The 16,261-nt window shown below is 52.3% G+C and overlaps 1 protein-coding gene across 5 annotated transcripts in view; it reads right to left on the reverse strand.

Moving 5' to 3' along the window:
• SYT7 (synaptotagmin 7) overlaps positions 1-16,261 on the reverse strand; it is a 177,808-nt gene that overhangs the window by 48,423 nt on the left and 113,124 nt on the right. For 3 of the 5 annotated variants that reach the window (XM_084630409.1, XM_084630407.1, XM_084630411.1), the window contains 2 exons: positions 9,039-9,161; positions 177-312 (listed from right to left, as the gene is read on the reverse strand). In XM_084630409.1, coding sequence (XP_084486535.1) covers positions 177-312; positions 9,039-9,161 — 259 coding nt within the window. The remainder of the gene's footprint in view (positions 1-176; positions 313-9,038; positions 9,162-16,261) is intronic. The other 2 variants (XM_084630410.1, XM_084630408.1) reach the window with 1 other exon arrangement.

The following is a 16,261-nucleotide window of genomic DNA, read 5'->3' on the forward strand; positions in this document are numbered from 1 at the left end:
GCTGCAGAAATGAGGTAGCAGCGCTGGCTGTGGGGGAGCTCCCAGCTACTCCAGTCCCAGCTTCTCCCAGCAGGGGGCACTATAGGGAGTGGAGCAGGAGTATTGGGCATGGGGCAGTTCAGACAGGATCGGGGTATCTCCAAGTGAGAGGCACAGAGGTTCTGGCCTGCACTCACCATTAGCATCTCACTGGTCAGGGAGTTCACCAGGTCCGAGACGGACGAGCGAGGTTCCGTTTTGCGGTCAGACTCGTCATGCTGGGTCTGCCCGGGCATAGGGGCTGTGTTCACCATCTTGCCTCCAGATGGCAACCTTGGGAGAGAGGAGCAGTATGTAAGAGAAGGGGGCAGGGTGCCATGTCCGAGCCGTGGGTCAGGCCGTGCCAGTGCAGCCCCAGCTGCTCTCCATCACAGCTGTATCCTAATGCCAAGATCCCCTGACACATCCCTGTGTATCCCTCACACCCCTCGGTGATTCCTCACCCACCTGGCCGTAAGAGAGTTCACTTCAGACCTCCCACCCATTGGACTCATAACCATGGATCCAGGCATGCCCCTCACATGGGCACCCGTCCAGCTCGTTCACTATTGCCCTCAGCCTGGTGCTGATCCCCTTTGTCCTGGCCTCCATCTTGCTCTGGCCCTATAGATGGAGGCCCTCATGTCTCCCCAGCCTCCAGTAATTCCCACCCCTTCAGTGGGGGCCTGGGCATCACCCACTGGCACTGCAGGCTCTCCTGTCTTGTACTGGGAGAGATGGGGGAGGGAGGCAGAGCCTGAGCTATTGCTTCTGCTTCTTTCCACTGACACCCTCCCCTGCCTCTCAGGCCCATTAACCTCTGTGAACACACACGCTCCCTCTCACAGAGAGGCAGCTGCCTTTGTTTGCTTTCTCCTGACAGATGAGTTGTCTGCCAGCCCCGACACATGCACAGCACCTGGGGGAACCCGAGTGCCAGGTGCTACAGGACGTCAGCTCTGCAGGCCAAGTGCGATGGGACAAACTCCCCCAGGGTGGGCAGGACAGCAACATGGCAACCGCGCTGCAGCTGTGACTCCATGGCAGCCCAGTCCTGGCAGCCCCGCTATGGCCTGTAACCCACCAGACAAATCCTGACAGCCCCGCTAAGGCCTGTAACCCACCAGACAAATCCTGACAGCCCCGCTAAGGCCTGTAACCCAGCAGCCAGGCCATGGCAGCCCCATGCGACATCCCATTGCAGTTCCTGGTGTGTTGGCGGCTCTCATTTACAGTGCTGGGGGAAGCTGCCTGGCTATGCCTCCTTTGCTCAGCACCCTGCCATGGGAGTTTAGCAGCATGGCCAGGACTCACCACCCCACTAGGAGAGTGACTGAAGCGTCTCCCACATCAGACAGGCCTTGCTCAGTGCAGGTCAGCAGGGCCTTGCCCTCCTGTCCATGCCTCCCCTGCCCATGCCTGGGAAAGGTCTGATCTCAGTAGGTGCTTACTGCAGGAACCTCTCTGTAAAGATGCTAGATTGCCAATATCTCCCCCACGTTTCTCCTCCTGCTGGCCGCCCCCATTCCCAGCTCTCCCATTTTCTGCCCCTGAAGCTGGACAAAGCACACAAATTGTAGGCTTGTTCCTCCTTCCCAGGAGATGTGGGTTCACTGGCCTTTCTTGTCCCTATTTGTGAGCTGGGTAGAACCATATAGCACAGGGAGCAGGGCTGGGTCAGCCCGGACATCTTCCCCAGACATCCAGGAAGCCAGATCCACCCCTGATACCCTAGCAGGGATGAACCTATCCTGTTAAGACACTAAGGAGAGGCCTTCACTGGTTCCCCCATTGTTCTGACCACGGTGATGATGCCGTCTCTCTGGCCCAGGACATCCAGGCCCCCCATGGCTTGGTGTTCATTCACATACACACATGGGAGGTCCCGGCTATGCTCGTCCTGGTCTAGCAATTCAATGGCCTCTCTGTGACAGCAGCTGGGTCGACAGGTGCACTGAACAGCAGTGCTGGGGGGTTTGATGGCAGCAGCCCCGGCATAGATGCTGCAAGAGGAGATGATGCACGTACGATTGGGAGGAAGGAGAGATCCAAGGTATGAGGGCGCAGGGGCAGGACACTGGAAAAGGCACAGAGGAGAGACACCGGCATACAGAGAGACACACACAGGCAATGGGAGACATGTAGAGACACCAACATGCAGGGAAATACACACAGAGACACACATACACACAGACCCACATGCAGAGACACAAAACAAAAGCAAACAAAACCTTCAAAGAAACACACAGAATCAGACACAGATACCTACTGACACACTCACAGACAGTACAGCACACACCTAAATCTTCTAGACAGTGGCATCCACACACAGTCTCTCTCACATACCTAGATTCAGGCACACTGATAAGCTCACAGATAGATACACAGATCTAGACAAAGTGACATAGACAGTGACACACACACATAGATCTAGATGCACTGACACACTGAGTGACACACACGAAGATCCAGCTGCACCAATACACTCGTAGACAGCGTAAGACAGGCAGATCTAGATACAGTGATCCACTCACAGGCAGAGTGACACACACGGAGATCCAGACAGGCCAATACACTCACGGACAGAGTGACACACACACAGATAAAGAAAGAGACTGAAATAGCTGGAGAGGTAAAGTCAGGTTAAAAACAAAGAGAGAGCGATAGTGTGTGATTGATAGCTGGAGGTGTGAACAATTCAGAGGTATTTTGTCAACCCCAGTGCATCGACGCAGCTGCAAAGCTATCTGGGAAACGGTTAGCACCGGCGGAGCTCACAGGACAGCAAGAGAGAGAGCGAGAGAGAGACAAAGGAAGAGCAGCATCTTCCACCACAGGGCCTGGCCTGCCTCCTGAGGGAAGGGAAAATGGGAAGAAAGCGTGAGGGGAGAGAAGGAGACACACAGAGAGATTAGTAAACAAAAAGCAACCACCACACCGACAGGACTAGGCACTGGACTGGCGCCACCAGGGCTGACAGGGGGGACAGGGCTGAGCAGCAGCAGCAGCAGCAGCAGGGCTGGAAGGAAGAAGCAGAGAAAAGGGAAAGGAGGAGACATTACAATGTGATACACCACATGGCCACTGTGAACAGGCGTGCTGGGATGGGGGGTAATGGGAAACAGAGAAAGAGAGACAGGGCCTTCTGTGGACCCACAAGCCTCAGGAGCTCTTAGCACCCACCCCTCCCACCACGCTGGCCCCCACAAGCTACATCCCCCTATATCCCACCGAGACTGGAGGGGCAGGGGAGCTTGTGGGGAGAGCAATAGATGGGTTGGGAGGATGTAGAGGAACAGGGAGGAAGGTGGAGTGTGAGGGGGAAAAGGAGATACGGGTGGGGGGAACAGGGAGAGAGGTGAGGGGTGGGGGGAGCAGGAGCTGGGGGCTGGAAGGAAGTGGGGAGAACACAGAGCCTATCATTGTCATCAATTCCAAGGCCAGAAGAGGCCAGTGTGATCCTAGAACTGCCCCAAAACCATTCCTAGAGCAGAGCTTTTAGAAAAACAGCCCATCTTGCTTTAAAAATTGTCAGTGCTGGAGAATCCACCATGACCCTGGGTAAATTATGCCAATGGTTAATTACCCTCACTCTTAAAAATGTATGCCTTAGTTCCAGTCTCAATTTGTCTAGCTTCAACTTCCAGCTGTTGGATCACGTTCTACCTTTCTCTGCTAGACTGGAGAGCCCATTATTAAATAGTTGTTCCCCATATAGGTACTTACAGACTGTGATCTAATTACCCCTTACCCTTCGCTTTGTTAAGCAAGGTACAGTTTCTAATCTTTTAATCTTTCTCATAGCTCTTCTCTGAACTCTCTCTAATTGATAATACCCTGCTTGAATTATGGCCACCGGAACTGGACACAGCATTCCAGCAGCAGCCACGCGAGTGCCAAAGGTAGAGGTCAAATAACTTCTCTGCTTCTGCTCAAGATTCCCCTGTTTATGCATCCAAGAATTACACAAGCCCTTCTGGGCACAGCATCGCACTGGGAGCTCATGTTCAGCTGATTATTCACCATGACCCAAAATCTTTTTCACAGTCACTGCTTCCCAGGATAGAATCCCACAACCTGTAAGGGTGGCCTATGTCCTTTTTTCCTAGCTGTACACATTTACATTACATAGTAAAATGCATATTGTTTGCTTGTTATTAACAGTTACATTTTGAGACCTATTAGTGAGCCAGCTTTTAATCCATTGAATATGTGCCATGTTAATTTCATATCATTCCAGTTTTTTAATCTAACTGTTATATGGTATCCAATCAAATGCCTTACAGAACTCTAAGTCTACTACATCAACACTATTACCTTTATCAACCCAACTTGTAATCTCATTAAAAAAAAGATATCAAGATATCAGGCTATATTTTCCATCAACCTATGTTGACTGGCATTAATTATATTACCCTCCTTTAATTCTTTATTACTCTAGTCCTGTATCCGCTGCTCCATTATCTTGCCCAGGATCCATGTCAGGCTGATGGGTTATGGGGAGAACAGGAGACTGGGGTTAGGAGGGCGTGGAGGGGGAGCATGGAGGGTGGGCGAAATGGGGTCACTAGGAAGATGTGGGGGAAACAGGCTGGGAGTTGGGGGCCCACGCGGCTGAGAATGGCAGGCGGTGCGTGGGCCTATCAGAGGGGGAATACGGAGAGGCAGTGAGGGGAAGGGAAGGAGTGGGTGATGAGCTCACTCGCTGCAGAGAAAGAGGAGGTGGCAGGGCATGGACAGTTTGATCACCTCCCCAAGAAATCCAGCTCCCAAGGGACCCCCATCCTATCCCTGCACTGCACAGGGGAGGTGAGACTGGTCAGGGTTCCAGGCTGGCTAGACAGGGCCCACCTACCTCTCCGCAAAGTCCCCTCTTGCAGCTCTTTGTTTTCATGAATGACAGGGTCTCTGTTAGGACCAGGCTGATTCTTTCTAACAGGGATGATGTCCTATTCCAGCTGGACCTGACAGTGCAGCCTTCCCCCCTCGCACATGATGCCAGGAGCATGCCCCCTGCTTGCTAACTCCCACTGCAAAGCCAAGGGCAACTGCCTTTGGCTGGAGAAGCCTGCAGCAAAGGCCCAGCAGGATTTGGTTGGGGTGTGTGTGTGTCTCAGAAGTGAGCCCCCTTTCCGAGGCATGTATACCCCAAATTCACTGGCCCTTGCTGCTTAACAGCACTGAGAACTGGCCACTGAGGATGGTCTGGGCAATAGAGTTGGGCACTGAATGGACCTCATCATCTATGATGAGACGTTGAGCTTCCAGGGTAGGCTGCTTAGGGTCAGGGCAAATCCTTGCTTTGAATAATGGGCAGGGGGCCTCTGCTGGAGTTGCCCTTCTCCACCCCTCTTGTCTCAGGCTGGATGACTGCAAGCACCATCCCAAGGGCCAAGCTGTTGTGCATCAAGTGGAAGTCAAGTTCAGCAAAAGTCTTCCATAAAAGGCAGGTTTCAGAGTAACAGCCGTGTTAGTCTGTATTCGCAAAAAGAAAAGGAGTACTTGTGGCACCTTAGAGACTAACCAATTTATTTGAGCATAAGCTTTCGTGAGCTACAGCTCACCGATGAAGTGAGCTGTAGCTCACGAAAGCTTATGCTCAAATAAATTGGTTAGTCTCTAAGGTGCCACAAGTACTCCTTTTCTTTTTTCCATAAAAGGCAACAGTTGAAGGCCAGGAGCAGGGTCTGCTACAGTGCTGAGGAGAACCTAAATACACCACAGGCCTGGTCAGGGTAAGAGGGGAATTTTCTGTGGCGTTTAAACACACATCCACACACATCCACCAATGGATCCTTCTGGGGCAAGAGGGGGACTGCCCCTGGGGTTACACACTCTCTCTCTCACACACACACACACACACTCTCTCTCTCTCCTTCCTGGGATGAGGGGAACTGTCCCCATGTTTGTTCACTGCAGAGTTTCCCCCACGTATGCCTCCCCACTGGCCTATCTCTGTCTGCTGGGGAAGACAAGGTATGTGTGGCAACTTTTCCTTAAATTAATCCATGAACAGATTCACAAGTCCTCAGGTTGTGGAGAAGGGACTTGCCTCCCTAGCACCACCAGGGCATGCTTTCACCAGGTCAGGAGGAGGGTGTGGTGGGGGTGGGGGGAGGGCAGGCTATTCTCCTAGGACCAAGGTGGAAGGTACAGAATGGTATCAGCAGGGGGCGCTCTCTCCAGATTGGAGCACGCTGTGTGCCCGGTGGGAGATCAGCTCCTAGGTCAGTGTGCACAGAATGGACCTGTGCCAGCAGGGGATGCTCTTTCTGGGCTGAGGCGATCTCGGCTGAACATGCTCAGCCCACCCCCACTTACAGCATCAGATAGGGACAGACTGTGCAATGAGATGATCAAAATGGAAGTGCTAAAATATGTACTGAAATATAACCACAGCGAGGTATAAATAGCGTGCGGGTGAGAACGGTGCCAGCTAATTAACACACTGATCATGTGGAACCAGCTTCTTCTTTCTTCACACCTCCTCGCAGCTAGAGATGGAATTTAACATGCACTTGGAGCTGCTCGAGGCCTCTGCCTCCAGTCAGCCAGGCCCCCTCCCCTCCTGATCCCAGTAGGGGAATGAGATGGCACAAAACCACACAAGAGACGGGGGCTTGTGGCTGTCACATCACTCCCCCACAACCCTCGCCTCTGCGAGGACAGCAGGCAGCTAGCAGGGGAAGCAGCCCCTGCTGGGCAACAGCAGAAAGGCCAAAGGACACTGGCAGATTTGCTGGGCATGTGGCTTAGGCAATGGAAAGATCAGGGTATAATATTCTGCAGAGTGTCTCTCCCCATTTTCCTGACCAGGACTTTGGAACAGCCCAAAAAGCATGACACCACCCCCAGACTCACTACTGAGCCCTGTGCGTCCCAGGGCAGGACTCGCGGAGTTCAGGCAGGGCTGTGCAGATGCCCCTGAAGTACAGGCATGATCCATAAAACTCACAGGGTATATCTAAGCTGCAGCACACGTAGACACAGCAGAGCTAGTTGTGATCTAGCCAGCTGGGCTACCAATAGCAGTGAAGCTGCGGCAGCATGGGCTGGCCACCTGAAGGCCAGCCAGTGTGGGTATGTGCTCAGACGGCTAGCCAGTGCTGCAGTCCATGCTGCTGCAGCTTCACTGCTATGTATACCGAGCTAGCTAGATCAGAGTTAGTGCGATTATGTCTACACAAGCGGTAATCAGTCCCTGATGACAGTGTAAACAGAGCTCTGGTATGAAAGTTCCCCACAGACCAAGGCTAGGGTCTGCTTCCCATCCTTCCCTGGGGTGACTCTGGAATAGTCCAGGGGGCTACACTGGTTAAGAGTAAAAAGAGACTCAGCCCCCTGGAGCTCACTGCCCTGAAACACCCAGTCACCCCACCATTGACTCATGGCTGCCAAGGTGCTTGCACATCTGCCCACATGGGATGTTTCTTGCACTGATTGGGGGGAATCTCCTCCCCAGGAGTGAGGGGAGATGGGGCAGTGCCCCACCACTTCAGAAGCTGGGCCTTGGGGGAGGGGAACCAGGAGGGAGTCAGGGCTCACCTGGAGGAGGCTGGAGTGAGAGAGGTTGTGGGGAGAGAGCCTGGAGCCTTACTGGGGATTGGACAGGGCTTGGAACAGCCTGAGGAAAGGGGTGATGGGGAAGTGGGAGCCTGGAGTCTGTGCGGGAGCCTGGGGTGGCTGCCTCCAATCTGCCCTCCATTTTGTCCCACTGCAGCCCTGACCCCCTCCTCCCTGCGGTCTCCATACTGCCCGGGAACCAGCTGGGGGCCCAGGAGAGGAGAGGCTGCTGGAAGCCAGAGAGTGGCAGTTGGAGTGGTGAAAGCAACTGCCTGCCAGCGAGAGGAAGAGAAACCTTAGCCCCAGAGATGCTAGGAAATATCCTGCCATCCCTGTAGCCGGAAAGAAACCCTGGGATCTTGGGAAACAAAGGTATTTCTCAGATCACAGCTCAGCAGCCAGCACAGTAGCCCAGGGGCATGTGCCATCACAGGAGTTGTATTTGGCAACAAACAACAGGGCCGCTGTTACCTCCCTGGGTTTAATGTGCAAATACCAGTGACTGTGTCGGATCTCTCCATAGAATAGCATGAGAGTAGTAGAGTCCCTCTCCACTGACTCTTCTCTCCCCTCCCTGCAGTTCACTGTCTCCTCCTGCCCTATGCCAGCCAACACTGCAGAGTTAAGTTAAATGCACGGGGTGGAATGTTGGCCCCACTGAAGTCAATGGCAAAGTTCTCCTTAACTTATGGGGCTGGGATTCCAATCATGAAGGTCTTGGTTCTCCGGGATGTGGTGTACAGGGGATTGAATGAAACCAGGAGCTTCCTGGCAGGAGGTCATTCTCCAGCTCTCTGCTGAAGCACATGGCTCTTCTTGAGTGACCACAACAAATACTGCCTGATAATGCACCAAGGAACTGAGACTGGGGGACTTGCCATGGCCTTGACTAATGAGCCCAGTGGACCACAAATTTCCCTGAGGTCCTCCCTCTTGTCCCTCTCCATTCTATCGGTCTTGTTCCCCTCTCTCCCCTGGATCTTTTCAACTCCCCTCCCTTCATGTCTTTGCTTCCTATCGCCCTTAGCTAAGCAGGGTGAGGCTGCTCAAAGGCGGGAATTGGTGTGGCCACCACCCTGCTCCCTGACACCTGTCAGAAGAGAGGGAAGGGGATGAGACATGGAGGTGAATGGGGCAGGGGAGGTGGCAGAAGGGAAGGGAGGAAGGAGGACAAGGACAATTCATTCCTGCCTGAGGAAGGTGTGATTCCCAAGCCCCAGCTCTCCCCCTAACAGGGACGCGAACACCAGGACTAGGTGCTAGGGAAAGAGGAGGGAGCCTGCCACATGGCTTTGAAACAGCACTGTGCCCAACACCCAGGCTACTTGGCATTCCCCCCCTCCTGCTGCGCCAACCTTCCGCTCTCCCTGGCAGTGGGAGCTGCCACCAGCCTCCTCCGACCCTCAGCAGTGCCCTCTCTTCTCCTCCTGCTGAAGCACCCTCTCCCTTACTCATACCTCTTGTCCCCCTGAGAGTTCTGCGCCTGCTGGTTCCCAGCGGTTTGCAGATCAGGTATATTGGCAAAGTCGTCCTGCTCCGAAAGTCCCAGAACCAGGGATAACACCACCATCCGGCCTTCCCTGCACAGGAGGGAGCCGGCCGTGGAGAGGAGGAGAGCAGGAAGCAAAGAGGAAAGAGAAAGAGAGAGGAGAACAAAGCATGAGAAACAAAACCCAGAGGAAAACAGCACCTTAGAGACGGAGTGTGAGGCTACTCAAGGTTGGGATAGAAACCCGCAGTACAGAGCCACAGGCTCCCCAGTTGGAGATAACATGGAGTACAGAGTAGATTGTTGGACAGAGAATCTCCGTAAGGTGGCAAATGCACTTGGCACTTCTTTCTGGCCATGGAGACCAGGGCTAAAGTCAACCAGCCATGGTGCCACTTTTCAGTAGGAAAGAGGCACTTGCGTTATTCGTGGGGAATCCATCACCAGTGGACACTTGAGAATCAGCTCCAGAAAAGATTGTCAATCTAATGCAGGGCGTCTCAGACCTCTTTCTAGTGTGGACTGCATCTTAACAGACAGGCTGCCTTGGGGGCAGTTCCCCTCCCATTGGTGATGGCCTCTCTTCCGGGAGTTGTGACTGTGCAGGGAATGAAGGTTAGCAGAGAAGACAAGATGAAAGTGAAGGCAGGTGAATAGGGGCTGAAGGTTGGTGTGGAAGGCAAGAGCGACTGGGTAACATGGGAAGGATGGGCATTAAACTAGGATTGCTATGGTTATGGGAGGTGTCCTGGTTCTGAAAGAGAGGAGTAATGGTATGCGGTGGAGAGCAATCCTTGGTGGTTTGATAGCTGGGGCTTGTTGATGACCAAAGCTCAGCTAGTGTGTGGATGAAGGTGAGTTGGTATTTTACTGTTGAACTGGCAACCACTGCACAACTTGCCAAAATGCATCCTGACCAACTCCAGAAAATCTCCCATTGACTTCAGGAGGAGTTTCACCTGGATTTGGACCTTCTTCCGAAGTATCACATATTGGCCACAGCAGAGGGAGGATACCACGCTAGACAGCCCAATGGTCTGATCCCGAATGGTAAAGCCTATGGTCATATGGTTTGTGAGGCACATTCATTTCAGGTGATAGCTTTCTGTAAAATTACCCTGTCCTGGGATATTTCTCTCTCTCACTTCTCAGCCCAAAGGAGAAGATTTATTTAATGAAGAGTTTGGGAAAATTCCCATTGTCTGTATTTGAAATTACCCTTATCTAGCTCTAATGTAATCTAATCTAATCTAACCTAATCTATTTGAGGCAGGTGTGTACTGGAGAGATGGTAGTGAGGAATGGGTCCTGACGACAGCTCTGCATTGGGGAGCTGCCATTGGGGACAGTGGTATGCAGGGTGGTTGGGTACAGGGATGTTGGTTCTAGCAGACAAGGTCACAGAAATGTTGATTACTGAAGGCAGGCTGGCTTTACTGCCCCTGGGTGAGCTGGTGCTGGAGATGGATGGAGTTGGAATAAGGCAGCTATTGGGGAGCTGGTACTTGAGAATGATTATAGGAGGCTGCTGTGGAATCAGGGTAGGTATGGAGAATTAACTACGATGCAAGCTGATCTGGATGCTTGGGACAGAAATTGGCCTGGTAGCATGGGTAGGTTGGGTGAGAGGGTGGGGATACTGGAGGGTCTTAGTCGTATGCAGATTGCCATGGGAGGTAGTGAGTAGTAGGAGCTAGAATTGAAGGAGAGTTGGTACCAAATGGGGGAACCTCTGGGGAGCAGGTGTTAAAGAGCAGGTTTTCTGTGAGGGGAAAGGGCCATACATTGGGCCCAAGCCATCCCTGCTTTAGCTCTACTGTGGTCGAAGGCATTTCCCAGGGCTGGATTGATCTGTTGTTTCCCCAGCTCAAGAAGTCCGAGCCAAGTGAATAGAAATGTTCTCCGCAGAGTACAGCCGGTTGCTCAGAAGCATGGACCTTCGGAAAGAGTGTCAGCTCCAAATTAAACCTCACTCCTGGTAGAAGCGCAAAGGTTTTTCAATTCTGAGCGAGCAGGTCTTTCTGACCTTGATCACCGGGCAGCGGTTCTGCGGGCCCCAGGCTCAGACTAGGGACTGAATGGCTAGGCAGCAGTTCTGCGGAAAAGGACCTAGGGGTGACAGTGGACGAGAAGCTGGATATGAGTCAGCAGTGTGCCCTTGTTGCCAAGAAGGCCAATGGCATTTTGGGATGTATAAGTGGGGGCATAGCGAGCAGATCGAGGGACGTGATCGTTCCCCTCTATTCGACATTGGTGAGGCCTCATCTGGAGTACTGTGTCCAGTTTTGGGCCCCACACTACAAGAAGGATGTGGATAAATTGGAAAGAGTCCAGCGAAGGGCAACAAAAATGATTAGGGGTCTAGAACACATGACTTATGAGGAGAGGCTGAGGGAGCTGGGATTGTTTAGCCTGCAGAAGAGAAGAATGAGGGGGGATTTGATAGCTGCTTTCAACTACCTGAAAGGGGGTTCCAAAGAGGATGGCTCTAGACTGTTCTCAATGGTAGCAGATGACAGAACAAGGAGTAATGGTCTCAAGATGCAGTGGGGGAGGTTTAGATTGGATATTAGGAAAAACTTTTTCACTAGGAGGGTGGTGAAACACTGGAATGCGTTACCTAGGGAGGTGGTAGAATCTCCTTCCTTAGAGGTTTTTAAGGTCAGGCTTGACAAAGCCCTGGCTGGGATGATTTAACTGGGAATTGGTCCTGCTTCGAGCAGGGGGTTGGACTAGATGACCTTCTGGGGTCCCTTCCAACCCTGATATTCTATGATTCTATGATTCTATGTGTTGTGGAGACAACAAATAGCGTCATGACCCCGGTTCAAGAGCTGTGCCTTTGATGCTGAAGTGTGATGCAGCCGCTCCGACACGCACGTGCCACTACTTATTACGGCTGACGAGAGCGTCTTGCGGACACTTTCGCATCCCTGAACTTACCGCTCTCGGCTGGCTTCAAAAGGTACTGGGGCGCTCTGGGCAGGGGCGCTGTGTAATTGGATTTGAAGCCGCTGCGCGGCTTGTGTCTGAGATCAGATGATCATTGTGCGAGGCAGGAAAGGCTGGGCATGGGAGCAGGAGAGAGCAGGACAAACAGCACGACACTCGGGAAGGAGCCAAGGTAGAAACAGCCACCTCTTTCTCCTCGCAATTCTAAATGCATCTGTATTACAGATCACGAGAGACGGTTTGCTATTCATCGGCGAGGGAGCATTGTGCTGTGGTTAAGGCACAGAGTAGGAGTCCGGCCATCTGAAGTCCCAGGGTGGCCTTGGGCAAGTGGCTAAGGCCTAGATCCCCACTGCAACCCATGAGAGTTAAGCACCTAAACACCTCTGGGGATCTGGGCCTCAGCTTCTGGGCACCTCAGTTTCCCACTCAAAAGGGGGCTCATCATACATTTCTGTCTCACACTGTGGCTGGCAGTATGATCTCATTCAGGTACAATGACCCAAATTAGGGGCCCTACACACCTGAATCCACCTTTAGTCCCCTCACTAAGCAGCCTGATTTTCAGACGTGCCGACCACCTGTAAATCCCACCAGTTTTCAAGAGGAACCGGTACCTCTGAAAATCAGACTGCTTTGGCGCCTAGTTTTAGGCACCCACTTTGGATGACACTGGCCTGCTTGAATAAGGCTGGGCTTCTCAGAAAACCCAAAGATCCGAAAGCTGGTCGCTCAATTCCCTTCGCTGCCTTTGACAACCCCAGCCCTTAATCCTCCCAGCAGCAAAGCGGGACAGAAAGGCGTTTTCATCCTGCTTCACAGAGCGGGTCGTTGAGGCATGGAACAGCACAGCCATGTGCCCAAGGTCACGCTGGGTACGTCTACACTGGAGTTGGAGGCGTAAATGCCGGCTCGTGGAGACCTACCCCCACTAGCCTTAGCGTGCTAAAAATAGAGGGTAGCCGCGGTAGCAGGGACTAGCCAGCCACGTGTGTGCCTAGTATCTTGCATGGACTCGTACTTGGGGCAGCTAGCTCCTCCCACCACTACACGTCCATTTTTAGTGCACTAGCTCGATCAGAGCTAGCAAGGACAGGTCTCCTCGAGCTGGAACTGCCACCTCTTGTTCCATACTCAGTGTGAGTCAGTAGCAGAGCTGGGGTTAGAACCCAGTCCGCCTGCCTCCTTTTAACCCCTAGCCTGTGCTCCCTCACTGACCGATGCCAAGGGTCTTCCATCTGATCAGTGGAGGCCTGGTTTCTGTAGAGCACTTTGACAACGTGGGTTGGAAGATGCTAAGTGTATGGAGTTATTATTATTAATGTCCTGGGAGTACACCCTTCCTTGCTGCAATAGGTAGAAGAGAGGGTCTATGCAGGAACCTCCCCAAGGCTGGGACAATGTCCATTTGGTCCCCAGGGCAGTGTCACCTCGTTTGGACTAAAAGGAGCCCAGATACTCCTCCATCTCCATTTAGAACATTTCCCTCTCCAACGGCCTGCTGTCCCCCAGGTTCAGTCTGACACTATCTGCTGGGATCCAGCTGGCGGAACTCTTTAAAGGGGACATTTTGAAACTCTGGGGGAAGTGGAATGTCCAAACGAGGGAGGGACCATGGCCCAGGGATCACTGCTGTAACCTTACGGCCCCAGTCCTGCAAGGGGTTGAGGGGATTCACCAGGTGGCCTCAATTCCCCTCTCAAAGTCATTAGGCACTGAGGGTGTTCAGCACCTGGCAGGACGGAGCCCCACATTGCTAGATTGTGCTCTAGCTGTACCACAGGTTATGGGCTGGGATGCCGGAATCACTGGGTGAGGTTCTCCGCCCTGTGCTATGCAGGAGATCAGATTAGATGATTAGAATGGGCTTAAAGTCTATCCAGCTATGCAAAGGGTGGCACGCTGAGCTGCCAGGGAGCCTGCACCAGCCAAAGCAATGAGGACTAGACAGAATGAATGGGGTCTGATCCTGTTGCAGCTGCTGCCATCAGAAGCATGGGTGGGTTTGCATTGGCAGAGGCCTAGTGCCATCTGACTCCTTTCCTAGGTAAAGCGCGTCTCGGAAGTCAGGACCAGCCAACAGCACGGCAGCAGCTGTGGAGCAGGGCCCTGCAAAGATGATTGTCTGTTATGGGAGGATTAGGAGACACCGAGTGCAGAAAACAGTGGCAAAAAATACCCCTGGGCCCTGGTCCTGTTGTCTGAGTGACACTCCCTGAGTGTCATTGCTGTGTTTTGTTTCTTAACTGAACTAGAAAGGTTTCCTTAGGTGAATGGGAGGCAGCTCAGATGGAGGAAAGAACTGAGAAAGGTCACAGGGTGAGACAAAGGCCAGACGGTGGGAGGGGGAAGGAGAGGTCACATGGGGCCAAACTGAGTGGGTAGGGCTATGAATGGTTGCAGGGGATGAGACAGAGCTCAGACAGAGCGGGAGAAGCTAGGGAAGGTCTGAATGGGCTTCTTCTACTGCGTGATTTGTATCTCAGAAATGCACGGCAATTGACAGGAGAAAGGACTAGAGAGAGAGAGAAATTGGCTCCAGACATACATGAGAGAGAAAAGAAGCGGAGAGAGAATGCATAGGTGTTGGAACTAAGGCTGCTGCCAGACCCCCTGACTTGACATGGTTTCCATCATACACAGGGTTTACAGTTTGGTTCAATGGCTCTCAGCACCCCCTCTACACAAATTGTTCCAGCGCCCCTGAGAGAGAGTGAGGATTCCCCAGATCAAAATGGAGTGAGAGAGAAAGAGAGAGACCTTGACCATACACTCATCTCTGCATCTAGAGACAGGGAATGCAGGCTAGCCTGGTGTGGAATGTAAATGTTACCAGTGAGTCTGGGACGGCTGCATTGCACATGGTGCGACACGCACATCATCCCAACCAAGTTCCAGCAGAGCCTTCCCAGCACGCCGTGCTGTTGTGTCTCCTACAGATACTGGACGTTTTAGGAAAGCTTTAGAGATTTTTAAACTGTTTTATTGGGACTATATTTTGTATTCCTCCGCCTGCAAAGCCAAGTACTTTAGCTGTCATGAGCCTGACTGTTTAGGGCTCAGAGAGAGCCACGAAAGAAGCCAAACTAGCACTCATGTACCTGAACATGCCACAGATTTAAAGTCTGTTATTCTGGGCCCTTCGAGGGCTAGAAGTGCTGGGTCCCATTGGGAAGCAGTTGGAGATCGCCCCTTCCTGAAGGTGTAAAGCTGGGGCTCTCCTAGCCTGGATCACATCTTTCTAGCGATTTACCCAAGCTTCCATCCTCTCCCATTCCTGATCACACCAACCAGCTTCCCTCATGGGCAGCGCATCCCCATGTCAACCACAGCAACTGCTTGCAAGGAAAAGCAATACTAGGCAGATATTTCTGTGCTCTGCATATCTACAGAATAACCCACTCAACTCCAGCCTCCTGCTTATGCGTGTGTGTATGGGGGATGGGGGGGCACTGGCATGCCTGCCTTGCTATTTAAAGGCTCAGCTCCCTCTCTAGAAGAGCGAGCGTTTTCACCCACTTGAGATCCCAGGATGCTTTGCATGGATGATGCAGCCTCGTTAGTGTAGCCTCCTGTGGGCCTCCAGAGGTTAATAAATGCATGTGCATTAAAATGCCGAGGAGCGGGAGTTTGATGGTAAGCAAGATGAAAAACAAAGTTAATGGTTTTTTGGAAGTAATGGAACTAAATGGCAGTGACTCCTCGAAGGGCAAAAGCAATAGAACTGCTCAGCTCGTTCTCTTTCTGTGGGTACTTTTTTCAACCAATTAAGGCTGGAATAAGCAAATGAAGCTGTGCAAACAGAGAGGTCTATAATCCTCTGGAGGGCTAATGAGATTCATCTATAAATCAGGAAGCTGGCAAATGGAGCCTGCTATGAAAATCTTTAAGGCTAAGGCCAGGAGGTAAAAGGGCCTTGGTGCTGAGCTGGGTGTGAACAGCCACAAAATTGGCTGAATTAATAGCAAATTAACCCCAAGGATGCTGATCACCATCACCGGTGTAGTGAATTTGCATCTTCCATCCAAGGATCTGAAAGAGCTTTACGTGGGTGAATTACACCTGACACTCCATGCCCTTGATTAGGCAGGATGGATTCCCTGTCGTGAGTCAGAGCCTCAACTGGCATCAGTCAGAGTGGTTCCTTACCCATCTAAGTAGTTACCTGGCATCTGAACACCGCCCACTCACTAATGGGTTTTAGTCTCAGAACACTGCTCTGAGGTCAGGAAGCTTCAT

Source organism: Lepidochelys olivacea, assembly GCF_965140295.1.
Source record: "Lepidochelys olivacea isolate rLepOli2 genome assembly, chromosome: 6".
NCBI classification, from domain to species: domain Eukaryota; kingdom Metazoa; phylum Chordata; order Testudines; family Cheloniidae; genus Lepidochelys; species Lepidochelys olivacea.